Raw genomic sequence first — 22,406 nt, 5'->3', positions numbered from 1 at the left:
GTCCCACCTTCCCCAGAAGGCATCCCAATTGTCTACACATCTGAAACCCTCCCTCCTACACCAGCTGAGCAGCCACGTGTTAAGCTGCGCCCGCTCCCTGTTCTTCCCCTCGCTATCTCGTGGCACCGGTAGTAAACTAGAGAACACTACTCTGTTCATCCTGCTTTGCAGCTTCCATCCTACCTCCCTGAAATCACTTTTTATATCCTCAGTGGTGAAAGTTTTGATAGGCTTAAAAATGGAAAGAAACTCCACCAGCCCAGTTGAGTTATATCCCAAGCTGTATTGGGAGTCAAGGGAGGAAATTACAGGGGCCCAGACCCAAACTTTTTATTCCTTTTTGGCCACAGGGGAGTTACTAGAGTCCTGGTGAACAGTTAACATAGTTCTACATTTCAAAAAGGGTAGTGAAGATAAATCAGCAAATTACTGACCAAATGAATCTTACAGGAATGGTATGGAAACAACCGGAGTAAATCCTGAACGAGCAAATTAAAGTCCTTTTTTGTTATTCACTTGTGGAAAGTGGGTGTTGCAGGTTGGCCTATCCCTAAAGGAGGCAAGGTTTGATCAGGGATAATCGGCATGGGTTTGACAGAGGGGGCGGTGGTTTGACAAATGAATCTGGTTGAAGTTTTTGAGGAGGTGACCAAGTGTTTGGATGAGGGTAGTATAGTTGATGTGGTTGATACGGATTTCAACAAGGACTTGGAAAATGCTCTATAGGGGAAATGGATAAGGAAGGTAAAAGCTCATATGATCCTGCGTATCTTGGCAAGTTGAATCCAAAATTGGCTTCATGGTGGGAGACAGCGGGTGGGACTATAAAGCTGTTTGTGTGGCTGGAACCTGGAGTACAGTGGCATACCTTAGGGATCAATACTGGATCCTTTTGTTGTTCGTTATGAATTAAAATGATGTAGATGAGCATGTGAGAGGAATGATAACTAAGGCCGTGGGTGACCTGATGTATGACTGGGTAGTTGAAAGTGGGGAAGATGGTCTTAGCTTACAGGTGGATATAAACAGATTTTTCAGATGTGTAGTTCAGTGGTGGATGGAAGTTAACCCTGAAAAGTGTGAGGTGATGAACTTTGGAAGGAATAACAAGACAAGAGAACATTCAATGAATGGCAGGATACTAGGAAGCTCAAGGGGATGTTGTAGTGCTTTCCCACAGATCCCTGAAGGTGATAGGATAGGCTAATAGGGTAGTTAAAGAGGTTATGTGACAGTTGTGTTTATCAATCATGGCATAGATTATAAGAGCAAGGAGGTCATGTTGGAGCTGTACAGCTAGACCACAACAAGAGTGTGTCATCTGTAGTCCCCACGCTATAGGAAGGATGTGATTCCATTGGAAGGGTTTGCAGAGGAGATTCACCAGGATGTTGTTTGGATTGTAGCACTCCAGCAATGAAGAGAGGATGGAAAAGCTCACTTTGCATTCTTTGGGGCAGTGAAAGTTGAGGGGGAAATTTACAGAGGAGGAGTATGGGGTAATAGGGTAAATTTTAACAAGGGACATGCTTTCAAGGTGAAGGCAGGAGGTTTAGAGGGGATTTGAGGAAAAATGTTTTCATTCAGATGGTGGTGGGGTTCTGGAATGTGCTGCCTGGGAGGGAAGTTGCGACAGGAACCTCACAACGTTTAGAAGGCACTTGCATGAGCATCTGAAATGTCATGTTATTCAAGGCTATGGGCCTAGCACTGTACAGTGTGACTAGTGTAGATTTAATGTAGTTTTGGCGGTACAGACTCAATGGGCTGAAGGCCCCCTACTTAATTATTCAATAATTCACCACTTTGCCTGTACCCTTGCACCAACGCTCACTGCAATGTTGTACTCCATATGACCTGCTTCTTAGCTCTCTGTCTCCTGCTTGTGGTGATTGTCTCGATAAACAACCCAGGGCCAGCAAAGCACTTTTAGCTCTGGTGGGGACTGGCTCAAGGTTGAGAGTATTTCTGATTTATTTCTTCATGAGTTACAGGCTTGAAAGTGGTACCGAGCTGCCGCAGCCCATGTGCTGTAGGTAGACCCACAATGCCCTTGGGGAGAGAATTCCAGGATTTTGATCCAGTGACAGTGAAGGAATGATGACATATTTCCAGGTCAGGTTGGGGAGTGTCTCGCAGGCATCTTGCAGCTAGTGGTGTTCCCATGCATTTGTTGCCTTTGTCCTTCTAGATGGTAGGGATTGCAGGTTTGGAAGATGTTGTCAAAGGAGGCTTGTTGAATAGCTGTAAACAGATCTTGTACATGGTACTAAGTGCCCATGGTGAAAGGAATAGTGAAGTAATGAAAAAGGCGCTAATCAAGCAGCTGTTTTGTCCTGAATGGTGTCAAGCTTCTTGAGTGTTGTTGGGGCTGCACCCATCCAGGCAAATGGAAAGTGTTTCATCATAATGTATATGCCTTGTAGATGATGGGATGGTGAAATGTATTACTCAAAGCAGGATTCCTGACTTCTGTCCTGTTCTTGTCGCCACAGTATTTATATAGCTCGTACAGTTGAGCTTCTGGTCAATGGTACACCCAGACTGCTGATAGTGAGCAATGCAATGAGGATGATGTGATTGAATGTCAGGTTGCAAAGCTGGGTTTCCCATTTGTCAGAGATGGGCATGCTCAAATCGATTGGATTTAATCTCCCATATGTTTTATGTTTTTATCACAAGCACATATCTGCTGAGTGTTGATTTTTGTCAGCATTTCACATCTTGCAGCAACATGTTTAACAGGAAAAATCACTGAAGGTAAACATCATCCATATTCAAAGACTCAGTGAAATCAGTTGATCAGGAATTGTATTGACTGGAATCAGATTTGTATGGAACTCAAACAGAATCACAGGGACATCAGAGGCAACCCTTTACAAGGAAATTCAAAAGCATTTTAAACAGACTGATCTGAATTTTTTTATTGCTTTAATATTCTTTTACTTTAATGTAATTCTTGGCTTGTTATGGCTTTGTTTAATGTCCGGTTTGTGCACTATCCACACATTATTTCATGTGATAGTGTCAATACAGAATGTATGACTTTAATTTCTGTATTTATGGAATCAGTCCAAAGTTCTGACAAAGGATTAAATTCAAGTGTGACCTGATAAGATTGTACTTTATTTGCTGCTTCTCTCCGTACTCTGCTCAGCTGTCAGTTTCCCAGGAAATATACGTATCACAGACACATGGTCAGCAATGAGCAATTGAACTCCCATCTGTGACAGCAGATGTTGGACAAATAAATAATTCTTCTTTTTTCAAAGTGACTGAACTTGTGTCCTTCACCTTCAATGACCATCACTTCATCTGAAACCCTGACTGTCATTTCCCAACCTTTTAGGTACCCCAGTGCTTACCAACATTGTCAAATGAAAACTTTCATCCTTGTGGATCAGAACCTCACCACTGCCTACCTTTGTAACTTTCTCAATATTTACAACTCCTCACAATTCTGCATCCACCATCTCTTGCCTCTAGTGATAAAGAAGCCAGATGTCCAGTTTTGTACTCAACAGTGTGGCTTTACGCCAAACTGACTGCTGTCTGCTGCTGGATAGCTTCAGTAGTTTGGCCATGAGGCTGGTTACATGATACTGGAAGGAATGCCGCATTATTGTAGTGACCCAGAATGAGTGATCTCCCATCAATTGATGCAAACGTGTTCCCATAAGCTTTTAACTGGAATGTAAGAGTAACATGTTCCAGCAACAGCCTTTATCAACAGTCAGTACTTATACACTCTGCACCTGAAGAATATCTCTGTACATTTGAGATTCACAGCGAATGTTAATGCTTAACTCTTACCCAAGGTGATACTATTATCCTGCCTCGTGAGTCCAAACAAGTAGCTCCAAGGGCGGCTCAGTAGCACAGTGGTTAGCACTGCAGCCTCACAGCACCAGGGACCCAGGTTTGATCCTGGCCTTGGGTGTCTGTCTGTGTGGAGTTTGCACATTCTCCCCGTGTCTGCGTGGGTTTCCTCCAGGTGCTCCAGTTTCCTTCCACAGTCCAAAGATATGCAGGTTAGGTAGATTGGCCGTGCTAAATTGCCCATAGTGTTCAGGATGTGTTATGGGGGAATGGGTCCCGATGGGATGCACTGAGGTTCAGTATGGACTTGTTGGGGGTTGAAGGGCCTGTTTGCACACTGTAGGGGTTCTATGGATTCAAATAGACCTGAAGTAAATTGATGGCCATTCTGAACAACAACATTTTCAAAAATCTAAGACAAAGAGCAAGAATACTAAAATAATTGGCATTGATGATAGGAAATGAAGCATTTACATGGTACAGTTGTACAGTATTTGAAAATGTATCTTAAACTCAGTTTTTATGCAATTATTTATCTCAGTTGTTACTGTTTACATTTCACAAACTCATCATTGCAGCCACTGTAATAAAGATTAGTTGACTGTGTTCCTGAAGCCTGTCCACTCTGATGCAGGGTGAGATTTAAACAATATCTGAAAAAAGAACAAGATCAAATTTCTCGTCCCTTTCCAGTCCCAGCAAATGTCCTCAAACAGGAACCCCACAATAATATGTTCAGTTAAATATGGATTTACTGCCAACTGGTCAGAAAGAGTTGGTGGTCCCACAGCAATGAACTGGAAGGAGACGAGAGAAAGTGTTCTTATTATCAAGGCCAGGTCAGGCATTGACTGGGAGATGTTCAGGGTATATGGAAAATGTAAGCAGTAATGAAAGAAAATGGTCATCTCAACACAATTTTGTGGTTCCTTTGAAAAGTCATATAGTATCTGTTGTATCAGAGATAATGGGAACTGCAGATGCTGCAGAGAGCTCTCTGATGAAGGGTCTAGGCCCGAAACGTCAGCTTTTGTGCTCCTGACATGCTGCTTGGCCTGCTGTGTTCATCCAGCCTCACATTTTATTATCCTAGTATCTGTTGTGTAAGCTCTATTATTCTGAAATCACTTGCTAGGTTGTTGTTCCCTGAGACTATGATGTTCTTCATATCTGCACTTTCTGTTTTGCAGCTGAAAATGCGACCCCAGGAACAAATTATAATAAAAAGATGTTAACAGCTATAAATTTACAGAAGGAGGAAGCTAAAACAGCAACACATGTTTGAGAAAAGCAGTCAGAATTATTTACAATACTTAGATATCAATACCTGATCTTTGAAGGAAATGGTGCCACAAAGGAACATAACAAGCTCAGAAATCAGAACAGGAGGAACCTATTCTGTTCCTCAAACCTGCTGCACTATTCAACAAGGCCACAGCTGGTATTCCCCTAAGCTACACCATCCCACAATATTCCCATTGTCCTTAATTCACTTAACCCAGAAATCCATTGACCTCAGTTTTGAATTTACTCAATGACTAGATATCTACATCTCCCAGAGGTGAAGAATTTCAATAATCAACAATCCTCTAAACAAAGATACCCAATGACAGGGACTCTGTTTCCTTTGGCTGATTTACTCATTTTCTGAAAGATGTAGCAATTTTCCTGACCTAAACTATTTTTTACTCCTTCGCGGAATGTGAGCATCACTAGCTAGGCCTGCGTTTATTGCCCAGAGTTCAGTTAAGACTCAACTACATTGCTGAGGCTGTAAAGTCACATGTAGGCCAAACTGGATAAGTGTTGCCGTTTTCTTCACTGAGGGGCATTAGTGAAGCTAAAGAGATTTTCGGATAATCAGCAATGGGTTTATGATCATCATTACACTATTACATCCCAATTTTTATGGTCTTCAAATTCTACAACCTGCTGTTGTGGGCTTTGAACCCAGTTCCTCAGAATATTATCTGGGTCTCTGGATTAAATAGTCTAGTGATAAAACCGCTAGCCACTGTCTACCCCTTTGCGGGGGAGAGCTGTTACCCAATCAGAGACCAGCAGTTTGCAACTCTGGAGCATCGACATAAAGGCTGTGGCTGCAGTTGGGTGCATCCAGAATCCGGAGAGCCGGAACCCGGAGAACTGGAACCCCGAGAGCCAATACCCTGAGAGTAGGACACCAGATTTTATGATTTTACTATTAATCCTGGCATTAGTACTATTTCTACAAAATGGCTTCTTCTCCTTCATTGCAGCATTGCAAAGAAAATCCATGACAAGAGTAGATTCTGTATTCCATCCATGTATGTCCCCAATATTACTATTCCTCTGTTCGCTACTCCATTAAATATCAGTCTCGGTGTAACTTAAATTCATCTGCATTATTTACTGTTTGTACTTCTCTCTGGCCAATTGTTCCCTGTGCTGAGCTCTCCCTGTCTGTAGTCTGTCTGCAGGAAATGTGCACCAATGCACTTGCTGCCTTAGGGCCTGTTTCTGTGCTGTACATTGTGTGCGATTCATCTCACTCCACATGAGTGGTCAGGCATTTTCTAAGCTATGAAAACGCTGTCTCTCTATCTATCCATCTATCTATCTCTCTCTCTGATGTAGTTCGCTTTACATTAAATCAGGGAACTGGTATCAATTCTCAGCGGTCACTCAGTGTGTACAAATGAGTTAATGTCATTTACAAGAAAACTGCGTATTGTCGGGACAGCCAATCTGCTATGTAGACAGAAATTTAATTATAGATATGGCAGTATTTTTAAATTTCTGTCTCCTTTAGGTAACTGTTAATATAAAAACAAGGTGGTCGTTGCAATATGTGTTGTTGACAAAAACATAGTGGAGACATCCATTATAGTTTCCAAAAGAATTTAGTTTGTTTTTCTGTTTCCAGTTTGGCTTCTTTTTGGTTGCACGCAGTCTGAGGACGTTCAGGTTTTGTCAGATCTTTATCAATGCTACATTATGCCAGAGTGCATATTCCCTTCTTTTTAAACCAGACCATGGGAATATGGCTAGGGCCAGTAAATTACCCAGGAGAGAAATGTCGATTCAGACCCACATCCTGACACTGATCATTACACCCTGAACTGAGAAATAGTAGGAACTGCCAATGCTGGAGTCAGAGACAAGACAGTGTAGAACTGCAGGAGCAGGAAAGTTGATGTTTCGAGTCAGGACCCTTTTCTGAAGAAGAGTTCCGACGTGAAATATCAGCTTTCCTGCCCTCTGATGCTGTCTGGCCTGGTGTGTTCCTTCAGCTCCACACTGCGCTGTCTCTGAACTGAGAAATTGCTTCAGAGTAATTTGACTGTGTTCACGTGATCTCAGTGATATTTCAGTGTCATAACGTTATCGTATTCACATCTCCAAGCTCATTTCTCATGTGAAGGACAGAGCGGTTGACTTAGTAAACATTGGGAGGAATCTCCCAGCACCTGAAAGATGTGGGTAACAATGTGAAAGTTGCAAGGATCATGGTAGATAGCGATTGAGGATATCCTGATATTGAGAGCAAAAATACCCATTATCCAGCTGAGTGTAGCGTGGCAAGACGGGATTTTCTCATGGGAAAAGCAGCTAGAGAGAACTCTTTTTACATACATTAGCATTGCATATAGTGTGATCTGTCCTCATTAATATGCAGTTTCCCATTTCCACCCCTCCCACCAACGCCCACCTTTAGAAACTAGACAGAGTCAATTCCCCCCACTCCCCCTCATAGAAACCAGAGGGGGACAGTTCCCGACATGAAAGTCCGAGCAGGTTCCTGGTGACTCCAGTTCACATCTTGCCCCTTCGGACCTCCATCAATCATCAATGCCTCAGGGCCCACTCCATGGGCAGTGACCGCGTACACGCACGCACATACGTACATGCACGGACACACATGCACAGGTATACACACGCACACGCGCACCCCATATCATTGCTTATAAAAATGCAAAACCAAAGCCTGCACGAGGTAAATAGCTGAAGGGAATTTCTGGCCCCCATCACATAAAGATAAAGGGAATATTTTTGCATGTTCAATGGAAGAAGCTGCAAATGAAAGGAAACAAAAGAACAAAAACATTCCAGCCTGGATGGATGAGATTTTTCACCGGAGTTACCTTCCCTTCTTGAGCATCATCATGGGGAATGTGAAGAAGTATTTGATGAGACCTTTGTGACCGAGTCATCTCCAGCAGCTTGAGCCTAATTCAGCAGGTTCAAAATATGATGGATAGCAAAGAAATAGGTGAATGAAAAGCTGTGACCTAGAATATTGGAGCGGGAATGCTGGGCTGAATGGCCCACTTCTACTCCTACATTCTTGTTCCTATAAAATTCATTGCCTTCTGCTCCTTTATGTCAAAAATTGAACAGAAATTTACGGGAAACAAAAAGGAGTTGTATGTGGATGGGGTTCTTTGTAACTGTTTGATTTTAGAAGGAAAATCGCTTGTTGCTGCCTGTAGTTTCTGTTCTGCTTTGTCAAAAATGAACTTCCATAGAGCAAAGAAAGTAGAGGCAGCGGTGGTGGGTTTTGGAATTCCATATGAAGTCAGCTCATTGTGGTGGAGTCAATAATGTGCCTGATGATGAAGCACCATCTTTAGAGGTTAAAAGTGGTTAATTATTTTCTTTCATGGACGTTCAAGGATCTGATGTCTGAAACTTCAAACTCTCCACAAATTGAGCATGAGTACAGGATGAAAACTGCACAAAATAGAAACACATGGGACATGCGGAAATGGTCTTCAGGGGTGTTTAATTCATATTCATTTCCAGGAAATCATGTCAAACAACCTGACAAAATATGCAACGTGAGCTTACTCTCTGACCCCCAGACCCAACCTTGAGTGTGTAGTGGAGCTCTCAGTGATTGATATGGTAAACCCTGTACACATAGCCTTTTAAATTAAAGATCACATACAACACATATAAACACAGACCTGTCATATGGAAACTGAGATGTTGTTTACATGTAATAGTTTGAGGTACAACATTGTTTAAACAAAGTTTTCAGACTTTCAATGATTAACTGATGGTTAGACCTTATGAAAAACGAGGATAGCATTGTTCGCTTTTCAAAATTTACATTACACAAATGAATCACTGTCAAATATTATTATAATGTAGGGCTCTTTTTATTTCATGAATTTGTCACCAATCAGCAAATACACAATAACTAAGGATGAGCACCGGGAGTGGTCAAATTCTTCATTGACACTAGTGATTGGAACCAGGTAGATCTTATTGACTATGAGATCCTTGATTGATTGGCCCAGATTAACAGCACCAATCAGGGAGCCCTGGCTGACAGGAGACTCTCTGAATTTCCTAGGTATATCTGACTTCAGGGACTGACTCTGAGTAGGCTGGTCACAGCCTGTGTACAGTGCATATGTAAATAAAGGGTAACTTGCTGATGGGATACCAGCCATTGTGTAGTTAGTTCAGGTACTAATTGCTGTTAGTCAGGAATCATTTTCAGACCACTGCTGGCTGGGTCAGAATCTAACTTCTTTCATTCTTCAGATGCAGGAAATCTTCTTGAACTATTGACAGCATTCTAACAAGTAATTAGGACACGAAGCTGGTAGAATAACAAGGTTAGAATGCCCAGCTCAGAGGGCCTGGTTAAAAGGGCAGATCCCTGCAGCTCTCTTTAGCCATTACTGCTGTACTGAGGGAGGTGGAAGGATCACAGATTAACTAGAACCTGATCTGTTCTCGTGAGCTGGAGTTTTCTGCTGCCCTTAAAGTGAAGGGCACGTTTTATTTCTTCTCAACCTAAACACGATAACTTTGTGGAGGAGGTGCTGGGCTCTCTCCCCTGCCTGGGGGGGCAGTGCTGGGCCCTCTCCCCTGCCTGGGGGGGCAGTGCTGGGCTCTCTCCCCTGCCTGGGGGTGCAGTGCTGGGCTCTCTCCCCTCTCTGGGGGGCTATGCTGGGCCCTCTCCCCTGTCTGGGAAACAGTGCTGGGCCCTCTCCCCTGTCTGGGAGACAGTGCTGGGCCCTCTCCCCTGTCTGGGAGACAGTGCTGGGCCCTCTCCCCTGTTTGGGAGACAGTGCTGGGCCCTCTCCCCTGTCTGGGAGACAGTGCTGGGCCCTCTCTCCTGCCTGGGAGACAATGCTGGGCCCTCTCTCCTGCCTGGGAGACAATGCTGGGCCCTCTCTCCTGCCTTGGGGACAGTGCTGGGCCCTCTCCCCTGTGTGGGAGACAGTGCTGGGCCCTCTCCCTTGTCTGGGAGACAGTGCTGGGCCCTCTCTGCTTCCTTGGGGACAGTGCTGGGCCCTCTCCCCTGTCTGGGAGACAGTGCTGGGCTCTCTCTGCTTCCTTGGGGACAGTGCTGGGCCCTCTCTCCTGTCTGGGAGACAGTGCTGGGCCCTCTCTCCTGTCTGGGAGACAGTGCTGGGCCCTCTCTCCTGCCTTCGGCTGGGCCCTCTCCCCTGTCTGGGAGACAGTGCTAGGCCCTCTCTCCTGCCTTGGGGACAGTGCTGGGCCCTCTCCCCTGTCTGGGAGACAGTGCTGGGCTCTCTCTCCTGCCTGGTGGGTGGTGCTGGGCTCTCTCCCCTGCCTGGGGCGTGGTGCTGGGCCCTCTCCCCTGCCTGGGGCGTGGTGCTGGGCCCTCTCCCCTGCCTTGGGTACAGTGCTGGGCCCTCTCCCCTGTCTGGGAGACAGTGCTGGGCCCTCTCTCCTGCCTTGGGGACAGTGCTGGGCTCTCTCTCCTGCCTGGTGGGTGGTGCTGGGCCCTCTCCCCTGCCTCGGTCGTGGTGCTGGGCCCTTTCCCCTGCCTTGGGGTCAGTGCTGGGCCCTCTCTCCTGCCTGGGGGACTGTGCAGTGCTGGGGGGCAGTGTGGGTTCTCTCCCCAGCCTGGAGTGGGAGTGGGGTGCAGTGCTGTGCTCTGTCCCCTGCCTGGGGGACTATGCTGGTTTCTGTCCCCTGCCTGGGGGACTGTGCTTGGGTCCCTCCCCTGCCTCGGGGGGAGGGGGGGTGTGCGGATTCCTGCAGGTGTGCTCCAGCAGCATTCTGTGACCTCCTAATGACAGCTGCTTCACTGGGTGTCTTCAAAGCTAATTGTCCCTTGAATATAAAGCATCAGATTCTTAGTAATCCAGAACTAGGCTCTGACCTCTGCTGTGCTACGCGGTTTGAGGAATGAGTTTTGCAGTCACCTCAGAGACTGTTCTGATCCCAGTCCGAGAGGTGTCAGGGAATGTGGGTGCAGCATCTCCCTCCTCTCTGACAAACAGACACAAGGGACCCGTCATGCTGCTGTACACATACTGAGGGCTGCCCCTATAGAAGGTCACTTACAAGATTTACCAGGATGTTGCAGGCAGGGAAGGGTTTGAGTTGTGGAAGACTCTGGATAGATGGGTAATTTTTCCACTGGAGTGTAGGAGGTTGAGGGGTGACCTTATAGAGGTTTACAAAATTATGAGGCACATAGATAAGGTGAATTGAAAAGGTCTTTTCTCTCAAATAGGGCACTTCAACACTAGAGGGCACAGGTTTAAGGTGGAAAGGACAAACTTCGAAGAGATCTGAGGGGCAACATTTTCACAAAGAGGGTGGAACTGCCAGACGAAGTGGTAGATACAGGTACCATTACAACACTTATAAGACATTTGGACAGGTACCCAAATAGGAAAGGATCAGAGGAATATAGGCCAAACGCAGGCAAATGAGATCAGTTTAGTTTGGGAGACCTGGTTGGCATGGACAGCTTGGACAATGGGCCTGTTCTGTGCTGTGTGACTGTCTGACTCTATTAATCCTAGCCCGCACTGTTTGACTCTCTGACCATTAATCCTGGGGATTGGACCCAGGGACATTTTAAACTATTCTTAAAAATTATGTAACAACATTAACAGTGTTTGGTTTTATTTCTGATCAATGAACCTTCCTCAAAAGCTTACTTATGTGCTTTGTGATTTTTAATATATCTTCAGTACAATTTCTACATTTCCATTCATTTTTAACTTTAACAATAATCTTAAACAATAATGTAACCCACAGGAGCTGTTCTAAGTTTCTGTTGTGATATAATTAGAGGAAGCATTATTTGTTAAATCAGAAGTCGACATTTGACAAATGCTTCTTTCTGACACTAATATTGCATGTGTTTGTCTTTTTCTGTCTCCTGTTTTCTTAATCAGTGTGCTGAACATAAGTGGATACCAAAGCATCAAAGTTGTAAATCAGCAGAATGGGGACAGGTCTGGTATTTAATTACCAATAGCTGCTTCTTTCACGTTAGGCATTGTGCTTTTGCAGCTTACACTGGGAACATAAAGTTTCTCCGAAGTGAGTTCAAAAGAATTTTTTTGATTTCCTTCCTCAACATAAGTTTACTGGGTCTATATGGATCTTGTTTTCTTAAGGAAGTGGGACTTTTCTTGAAAGAAATGCTTCTGTTATTGCTAACGCTATGTTGCAAAGCTGTTGTTTGTGCCTGTTCTGTATCTGGTATTTAAATGGATATTTTCTGATTTGAAGTGACTGTAAAGAATATAGGAAATGGAGGAGATAAATCATTGGCCCTAAGCCTATTACATCATGCTGTCAGCAGTCAGATCCCGGCTAATTTGGATCAGAGCTCAATCTGTGTGCTTTGCTTCTGTAACCCTTACCCAACAAACATTAAACAATCCATGTTTGAAAGTTCCAATGAATCCCTCAGCCCATTGCCATTTCTTGGAGGAAGCAGGTTCAAGATATTTGTCAGATTTTGTCTGAAGAAGTGCATCCTGACATCACCCTTGAACAGTCTCCCTAGCTGCTATTTGGTAGCTTGATCTGATCTCACTCCTCCAACACTCCCTCCCCACCATCTCCTCTCCTCCCTTCACCTCCCACTCCTCCACCTCCGTGCAAGATCATTTCTCTGCATCACCTCGAGTCAAGCCTGTCTGAATTATGGCTTTGGCTTCGTTTAATGTTTTATGAGCTATGAAGTAAGAAAATAATTTTCCAACACTGACCCGCAAAAACAATGAAAATCTAAATTTGAGTTAAATGACACCTGAATGCGAATCATGTAACCAGTGTGATCAGAGTCCCGCAACCTCCGTCCACGATGGTGATTGACTCATGTTGCTGCCGAAACAGAAACCGATACAAATCTTTTGACAACACAGAACACATGCACTCTTACTGGACCCTGCCTCACACACACACACGCAACTCTGTTTTTAGAGTTTACTTCGAAATCATATTTTTTCTCTTTATCTGCAACTTTAATACCACAGTGAGTCTTATGTTACACAGGCTCTAATGCAATTCTTTGATAGTTGTAGACCCTGAAGTAGCAGTACCTGACATACATTGCATTTTGATGATACTAGCCACATTACTGTAGATGCTGGAGAAAGTAATCACCTTTTGTCTGAATCACGCAAACTCAAAGTCATCTATAAATGATGCTGAGAACCTGTGAGAAGGCTCTGCATGTTCTTGCGTCGCAGATTGCGAACATTTCTCTGCTTCTTTGTGGAAGGAGATGAGACTGAGAGAGCTTCCTCGCAAAAAGTCAGCAGACACCAACAGCAGTTCTTGCGACTTGTTCTTTTGCAATTAGACAATTCTAGAGATGATTATTACAGGCTCAGGAAAAATATCTGAATGTGTTTCTGTGTGAATCCCATATTTGCATTCTATAATGTGTTTCAACAGCCCAAAACATTTTCTTTCTTTTCCAGATATACAGGGTCTTCAGGGATAATAACTATTAAATGTAAAGACTTGTGTGTTATGTACCTGGAGATACCAGGAATGGAAGAATGCTTGAATGTTGCCAAGTCAATTGAGGTAATGTACTGAGTGTGACAACAACTGTAGAAATTGTTGTTCCACTTAACCAGGGAATTAAGAAATGAAATATCAGATGGAAACATTATCAGACTGACCAGACAGAAATTTGCAGGTTGAAACAGAATTTCTACCAGTAAGATTTAAGATAGAAGCTACCCTATCCATGTGGAAATAATGGGAGAATAGATCAGACTATTCTTGGTGGCTTCCTGATGCTGAGCTTCCAGCCAGGATTGACATGTCCCAAGTAGTGAATCAAATGAGATAATTGACATGCAGGCCATCATTTCTCTTCTGTTAGTTTTAGTCCTGAGTAACACTCATTTCAAGTGCTTCAGTCAGCTGAAGTCATGAGATGACCCTGACAATTTTTTGGCCGCTGGGATGTAAATGTGATTTCAGACTAACTACTGAATACAAATGGCCTTTTACTGCTGATTGAAATGCAATTAAAGTTGAAGATCACAAAACCACTGGTCTGGAATCATAAGGGCAGGTGGAAAATCCTTCACTGAATTAACTTTTTAAAAACTGTGTGACAACAGTATTTTTAAAATTTAGCCACAGAGCAGAGTCACAGAGTTTATTGCATGGAAGGAAGGCCTTTGGCCCATGTTATCTGCACTGCTCATTAAATACCCATTAATTCTAATCCCATTATTCACCTTTTGGCCCAGGGCTTTGTATCCTATAACAATTCAGTGCTCATCTAAATGTTTCTGAAATATCTTGAGACTTCCTGCCTTTACCACCCTTTCAGACAGTGAGCTCCAAATAACTACCTGCCTCTCAGTGAATTCCAAGATAATAAAATGTGAGGCTGGATGAACACAGCAGGCCAAGCAGCATCTCAGGAGCACAAAAGCTGACGTTTTGGGCCTAGACCCTTCATCAGAGAGGGGGATGGGGGGAGGGAGCTGGAATAAATAGGGAGAGAGGGGGAGGCGGACCGAAGATGGAGAGTAAAGAAGATAGGTGGAGAGAGTGTAGGTGGGGAGGTAGGGAGGGGATAGGTCAGTCCGGGGAAGACGGACAGGTCAAGGAGGTGGGATGAGGTTACTAGGTAGCGGGGGGTGCGGCTTGGGGTGGGAGGAAGGGATGGGTGAGAGGAAGAACCGGTTAGGGAGGCAGAGACAGGTTGGACTGGTTTTGGGATGCAGTGGGTGGGGGGGAAGAGCTGGGCTGGTTGTGTGGTGCAGTGGGGGGAGGGGTCGGACTGGGCTGGTTGAGGGATGCAGTAGGGGAAGGGGAGATTTTGAAACTGGTGAAGTCCACATTGATACCATATGGCTGCAGGGTTCCCAGGCGGAATATGAGTTGCTGTTCCTGCAACCTTCGGGTGGCATCATTGTGGCAGTGCAGGAGGCCCATGATGGACATGTCATCAAGAGAATGGGAGGGGGAGTGGAAATGGTTTGCGACTGGGAGGTGCAGTTGTTTTTTGCGAACTGAGCGGAGGTGTTCTGCAAAGCGGTCCCCAAGCCTCCGCTTGGTTTCCCCAATGTAGAGGAAGCCGCACCGGGTACAGTGGATGCAGTATACCACATTGGCAGATGTGCAGGTGAACCTCTGCTTGATGTGGAATGTCATCTTGGGGCCTGGGATGGGGGTGAGGGAGGAGGTGTGGGGACCTCCCCCCATCCCCCTCTCTGATGAAGGGTCTAGGCCCGAAACGTCAGCTTTTGTGCTCCTGAGATGCTGCTTGGCCTGCTGTGTTCATCCAGCCTCACATTTTATTATCTTGGAATTCTCCAGCATCTGCAGTTCCCATTATCTCTGCCTCTCAGTGAAAATGTCTTTTTCCTCACATCCCTTGTGAACTTCCTGCCCCTTGTCCTAAAATTGTGTTCCTGGTTATTGAACCCCTCTACTAAAGGGAAAAGTTTCAACCTAACTACTCTGTTTATGCCCCACAGAACTCTGTACGCTTCATTCAGGTTCCCCCCTTTGCTCTCAGACAAACAGTCCCAGGCCTGCCTCATCTCTCAGAGCTGAATCACTCCAGCCCAGGCAGCATCTTGGTGAATCCCCTCCTGCACAGGAAATTGCCAGGAAAACATGCAATTTTCAGGGAAGGGAGTGTTACATTTTGAGGGCAGTTGGTATGCAGAGAGCCTGATGGAGTATCTTCTGCACGTGAATAACACAGATTACAGAAGGGTCCACAGTGAAAAATATTCCTACTGCATGCTGACAGACTTCACGAGAAACATTCCCAGTCATAGTAATCATATTTCATTTTTATGTTAATTCTGAACCTTGCAGCCAAAATAGTAACTCAAATCACTCCAAACAAAGTTTTGCTCGAGAGTGAAATATGATGACCTATTAGTCAGTATGGCCTCTAGTGCATACATTATATGTTCCTTTTGGGAAAGGATCATGAGTGCCATCTAGGGACCAGGGCAAAAATACCGTCACATAAGAGCTTAGTGGGTTAACAGCTGGATTGACCAGCTTTGGGGGCACTGCCAAGGCCAACACTCGTTATCCTCGAACTGAGTGGTTTGCTTGGCTATTTGTGACAACAGGTAACAGCCAACCACAGTGCTGTGGACCTGGAGTCACACATCAGCCAGACTGGGTAAAGACAGCAGATATCTGATCAGCAAGTTTGCTGATGACACTAAGATTGGTGGAGTAGCTGATAGTGAAGGGGATGGTCAGAAATTACAGCAGAATATAGATAAGACTGGAGAGTTGGCAAGATAAATAACAGATGGAGTTCAATCCGGGCAAATGCGAGGTGATGCATTTTGGAAGATCAAATTCAAGGGCGAACTATACAGTAAATGGAAAAGTCCTAGGGAAAATTGATGAACAGAGAGATCTGGGTGTTCAGGTCCATTATTCCCTGAAGGTGACAACGCAGGTCAATAGGGTGGTCAAGAAGGCATATGGCATGCTTTCCTTCATTGGATGGGGTATAGAGTACAAGAGTTGGCAGGTCATGTTGCAGTTGTATAGGACTTTGGTTCGGCCACATTTGGAGTACTGTGTGCAGTTCCGGTTGCCACATTACCAAAAGGATGCGGATGCTTTGGAGAGGGTGCAGAGGAGGTTCACCAGGATGTTGCCTGGTATGGAGGGTGCTAGCTATGAAGACAGGTTGAGTAGATTAGGATTATTTTCATTAGAAAGACGGAGATTGAGGGGGGACCTGATTGAGGTCTACAAAATCATGAGGGGTATAGACAGGGAGGATAGCGAGAAGCTTTTTCCCAGAGTGGGGGACTCAATTACTAGGGGTCATGAGTTCAAAGTGAGAGGAGGAAAGCTTAAGGGAGATATGCATGGTAAGTTCTTTGCACAGAGGGTGGTGGGTGCCTGGAACACGTTGCCAGCGGAGGTGGTAGACGCAGACACGTTAGTGTCTTTTAAGATATATTTGGACAGGTACATGGATGGGCAGGGAGCAAGTGGACACAGACCGTTAGAAAATAGATGACAGGTTAGACAGAGGATCTTGATCGGCGCAGGCTTGGAGGGTCGAAGGGCCTGTTCCTGTGCTGTAGGTTTCTCTGTTTCTATGTTTCTATATCCTTTCCCGAAGGACATTAGTACAAAGTAGAAACTAGTTCATTCAGCCCTTGGGGCATCCTCCATCCTTCACTGTGATCACAGCTGACCCTCCATGTCAATGACATATTTCTGCCTTCTCCCCATATTCCTCAGTGCCGTTAAAATCTTAAACATTTTTTTAAAAACATCCGTGATAGGTTCATAGAACATAGAACATAGAACATTACAGGACAGTACAGGCCCTTCGGCCCTCGATGTTGTGCCGACCTGTCATACCGATCTCAAGCCTATCTAACCTAAACTATTCCATGTACGTCCATATGCTTGTCCAATGACGACTTAAATGTACCTAAAGTTGGCAAATCTACTACCGTTTCAGGCAAAATGTTCCATTCCCTTACTACTCTCTGAATAAAGAAACTACCTCGAACATCTGTCCTATATCTTTCACCCCTCAATTTAAAGCTATGCCCCCTTGTGCTCGCCGTCACCATCCTAGGAAAAAGGCTCTCCCTATCCACCCTATCTAACCCTCTGATTATTTTATATGTTTCAATTAAGTCACCTCTCAACCTTCTTCTCTAATGAAAACAGCCTCAAGTCCCTCAGCCTTTCCTCGTAAGACCTTCCCTCCATACCAGGCAACATCCTAGTAAATCTCCTCTGCACCCTTTCCAAAGCTTCCACATCCTTCTTATGATGCGGTGACCAGAACTGTTCACAATACTCCAAGTGCAGCCACACCAGAGTTTTGTACAGCTGCAGCATAACCTCTTGGTTCCGGAACTCGATCCGTCTATTAATAAAACTAAAACACTGTATGCCTTCTTAACAGCCCTGTCAACCTGGGTGGTAACTTTCAAGGATCTGTGTACATGGACACCGAGATCTCTCTGCTCATCTACACTACTAAGAATCTTACCATTAGCCCTGTACTTTGCCTTCCGGTTACTCCTACCAAAGTGCATCACCTCACACTTGTCTGCATTAAACTCCATTTGCCACCTCTCAGCCCAGCTCTGCAGCTTATCTATGTCTCTCTGCAACCTACAGCATCCTTCGTCACTATCCACAACTCCACCGATCTTAGTGTCGTCTGCAAATTTACTAACCCATCCTTCTATGCCCTCATCCAGGTCATTTATAAAAATGACAAACAGCAGTGGACCCAACACCGACCCTTGCGGTACACCACTAGTAACTGGTCTCCAGGATGAACATTTCCCATCAACTACCACCCTCTGTCTTCTTTCAGCAAGCCAATTTCCAATCCAAACTGCTATATCTCCCACAATTCCATTCCTCCGCATTTTGTACAATAGCCTATTGTGGGGAACCTTATCGAATGCCTTGTTGAAATCCATATACACCACATCAACTGGTTTACTCTCATCTACCTGTTTGGTCACCTTCTCAAAGAACTCAATAAGGTTTGTGAGGCACGACCTTCCCTTCACAAAACTGTGCTGACTATCTCTAATCAATTTATTCTTTTTTAGCTGATTATAAATCCTATCCGTTATAACCTTTTCCAACACTTTACCAACAACTGAGGTAAGGCTCACTGGTCTATAATTACCAGGGTTGTCTCTACTCCCCTTCTTGAACAGGGAAACCACATGCGCTATCCTCCAGTCGTCTGGCACTATTCCTGTAGACAATGACGAGTTAAAGATCAATGTCAAAGGCTCGGAAATCTCCTCCCTGCCTTCCCAGACGATCCTAGGATAAATCCCATCCGGCCCAGGGGACTTATCTATCTTCAGCCCATGAAGGATTTCTAATACCTCTTCCTTGTGAACCTCAATCCCACCTAGTCTAGTAGCCTATATCTCAGTATTCTCCTCGACAACATTGTCGTTTTCTAGAGTGAATACTGTTGAAAAATATTCATTCAGCGCTTCCCCTATCTCATCTGACTCCACACACAACTTAACACTACTATCCTTGATTGGGCGTAATCTTACTTGCATTCTTTTATTCCTTAAATACCTATAGAAAGCCTTAGGGTTTACCCTGATCCTATCCGCCAACAACTTCTCATGTCTCCTCCTGGCTCTTCTGAGCTCTCTCTTTAGGTCTTTCCTGGCTACCTCGTAGCCCTCAAGTGCCCTAACTGAGCCTTCACATCTCATCCTAACATAAGCCTTCTTCCTCTTGACCAGAGATTCCACCTCCTTCGTAAACCACAGCTCCCGCACTCTACAGCTTCCTCCCTGCCTGACAGGTACATACTTATCTAGGACACACAGAAGCTTTTCCTTGAATAAGCTCCACATTTCTAATGTGCCCATCCCCTGCAGTTTTCTTCCCCATCCTATGCTCCCTAATTCTTGCCTAATCTCATCGTAATTGCCTTTCCCCCAGCTATAACTCTTGCCCAGCGGTATACACCTATCCCTTTCCATCACTAAAGTAAACATAACAGAATTGTGATTGCTATCACCAAAGTGCTCACCTACTTCCAAATCTAACACCTGGCCAGGCTCATTACCCAGTACCAAATCTAATGTGGCTTCGCCCCTTGTTGGCCTATCTACATACTCCGTCAGGAAGCTCTCCTGCATACACTGGACAAAAACTGACCCATCTATGGTACTCGAACTATAGCGTTCCCAGTCAATATTTGGAAAGTTGAAGTCCCCCATGACAACTACCCTGTCTCTCTCACTCCTATCAAGAATCATCTTTGCTGTCCTTTCCTCTACATCTCTGGAACTATTCGGAGGCCTATAGAAAACTCCCAACAGGGTGACCTCTCCATTCCTGTTTCTAACCTCAGCCCATACTGCCTCAGTTGACGAGTCCCCAAACATTCTTTCTGCAACTGTAATACTGTCCTTGACCAACAATGCCACACCTCTGCCCCTTTTACCATCTTCTCTGTTCTTACTGAAACATCTAAATCCCGGAACCTGCAAAAACCATTCCTGTCCCTGCTCTATCCATATCTCCGAAATGGCCACAACATCAAAGTCCCAGATACTAACCCATGCTGCAAGTTCACCCACCTTATTCCGGACGCTCCTGGCATTGAAGTAGACACACTTCAAACCAACTTCTTGCTTGCCGGTGCCATCTTGCTTCCCTGAAACTTTATTATCAGACCACCCTACTCTCAACCTTTTCTATAGTCGAACTACAATTTTGGTGCCCATCCCCCTGCTGAATTAGTTTAAACCCACCCGAATAGCCTTAGCAAATTTCCCCCCCAGGACATCGGTACCCCTCTGGTTCAGGTGAAGACCATCTTGCTTGTAGGCATCCCACCTACCCCAGAAAGAGCCCCAATTATCCAAGAATCCAAAACCATCCCTCCTGCACCATCCCTGTAGCCACGTGTTCAACTCCTCTCTCTCCCTATTCCTCGCCTCACTAGCACGTGGCACGGGCAACAAACCAGAGACAACAACTCTGTTCGTCCTAGCTCTCAGCTTCCGTCCTAGCTCTCAGCTTCCATCCTAGTTCCCTGGATTTCTGCCTTAAATCCCCATCTCTCTTCCTACCTATGCCGTTGGTGCCAATGTGGACCACGACACGGGGCTGCTCCCCCTCCCCCTTAAGGATCCCAAAAACACGATCAGAGACATCATGCACCCTGGCACCTGGGAGGCAACACACCAACCGTGAGTCTCTCTCGTCCCCACAGAAACTCCTATCTGTCCCCCTAACAATGGAGTCCCCAATGACTACTGCTCTGCTCCTCTTCCCCGTTCCCTTCTGAGCAGCAGGGACAGACTCTGTGCCAGAGACCTGTGCCCCACTGCTTTCCCCTGGTAAGTCGTCCCCCCCGACAGTATCCAAAACTGTATACTTATTGTTGAGGGGAATGGCCACAGGGGATCCCTGCACTGCCAGCCGGTTCCCTTTCCGTCCCCTGACCGTAACCCATCTGCCTTTTTCCTGTACTTCAGGAGTGACTACCTCCCTGTAACTCCTCTCAATAACCCCCTCCGCCTCCCGAATGATCCGAAGTTCATCCAGCTCCAGCTCCAGTTCCCTAATGCGATTTTTGAGAAGGTGGAGTTGGGTGCACTTCCTGCAGATGTAGTCAGCAGGGACACTAGTGGTGACCCTTACCTCCCACATTCTGCAGGAGGAGCATTCAACTGCCCTGACCTCCGTACCCATTATTCTAAATTCCCAAGACTTAAAAAATAAAGAATAAAAAATAAACTTGTTACCTGACCAATCAGGCACACAGAACCTTTTTTTTGGTTGGAGGAGGAGGATGGGTGGGAGACATTACCCGGGTCGTGTTTCGGGAACACAACCACACAAATATATTACCTCACTCACTCACCAGTCCCGTGTCGGCTCCTGCTTGGCGTACCTCCACCTATTCACGAGGTAAGCTTTTTAAAGATTCAAAAACCGTGACTCACTGGCTTCCTGACAGGCTCCTGCTCCAAGCTAATCACTAAGACTGGTTATCAACTCTACCAGCTGCCATGGTGGGACTTGAACCATGACCCCAGCTGCTGGATGACTTGTCCAGTAACACTGCTATTAACCACCAGCTCTCTTTATTGGCTCTGTCACTTTTTCCCATGATATTTGTTTCTCCCAGGATGGTATAAAGTGGTGGGGAGGAGATGTGTTCAGTTGTCCTGAAAATGGCCATAGCCAAGGGAATGGCTGGTCTTTTGTTCCCATTGATTTTCTCTGGTGCTAAGAGAGGAGCAAAGAAACTTAATTTATTTTTGACTTTACTTCAAAAAATAGTTACATCTGAACTTCACAATTCCAAATCTTTTCATATTCAGTTTGATTCCCAATCTCGAAGGGCCAATACACTGCAGCATTCTGAACAATAATTAAACTCTCAACACTGTTACACTGATGTTTCTGATATTTTTATTTGATGGAATTTCCATTTTCTCTGTTCTTGTTTTACAGTCTTTGTCATCCCTGGAATCTGTCAGGCACATGTACCCATTCTTCTATCGACCAAAGGATCTGAATCTTCAGGAAGGCTGGGACTTATTTACCCCTGAAGAGCAGTTTACCAAATTGTCTTTACATGTTAGTTTTTATTGTATATACAATCTTTCAAAAAGTTTAAACAGAAAAAATAATGTCCTTTCATATTTAAATGTACATGTTGATATTTCCTTATTTTTAATCTTTTGCCTTCTTTCCTCCTTGCTGTGGAAGGGGATAGATGAACATTAAGAATGTATGATAAAAGTGATTGCTTCTTTCTGCCATACAGCTAAACACTCTTGGTGTCCTACAATGTTAAACGT

At 44.9% G+C, this 22,406-nt stretch overlaps 1 protein-coding gene across 5 annotated transcripts in view; it reads left to right on the top strand.

The window, feature by feature from the left end:
- Nucleotides 1–22,406, top strand: part of LOC125465166 (myotubularin-related protein 9-like) — a 72,118-nt gene that overhangs the window by 7,232 nt on the left and 42,480 nt on the right. Inside the window, exons 2-5 of one of the 5 annotated variants that reach the window (XM_059654419.1) lie at nucleotides 11,309–11,424; nucleotides 11,982–12,041; nucleotides 13,524–13,632; nucleotides 22,057–22,182. In XM_059654419.1, coding sequence (XP_059510402.1) covers nucleotides 13,576–13,632; nucleotides 22,057–22,182 — 183 coding nt within the window. In that variant the 5' untranslated portion in view covers nucleotides 11,309–11,424; nucleotides 11,982–12,041; nucleotides 13,524–13,575. Of the gene's footprint in view, nucleotides 1–11,308; nucleotides 11,425–11,981; nucleotides 12,130–13,523; nucleotides 13,633–22,056; nucleotides 22,183–22,406 lie in introns of those variants that run through there. The other 4 variants (XM_048558373.2, XM_048558375.2, XM_048558376.2 and 1 more) reach the window with 4 other exon arrangements.

Source organism: Stegostoma tigrinum, chromosome 24 (genome assembly GCF_030684315.1).
Source record: "Stegostoma tigrinum isolate sSteTig4 chromosome 24, sSteTig4.hap1, whole genome shotgun sequence".
NCBI lineage: Eukaryota > Metazoa > Chordata > Chondrichthyes > Orectolobiformes > Stegostomatidae > Stegostoma > Stegostoma tigrinum.
Note: the sequence above shows the minus strand (reverse complement) of the source record. Positions and strands in the feature narration are given on the sequence as shown.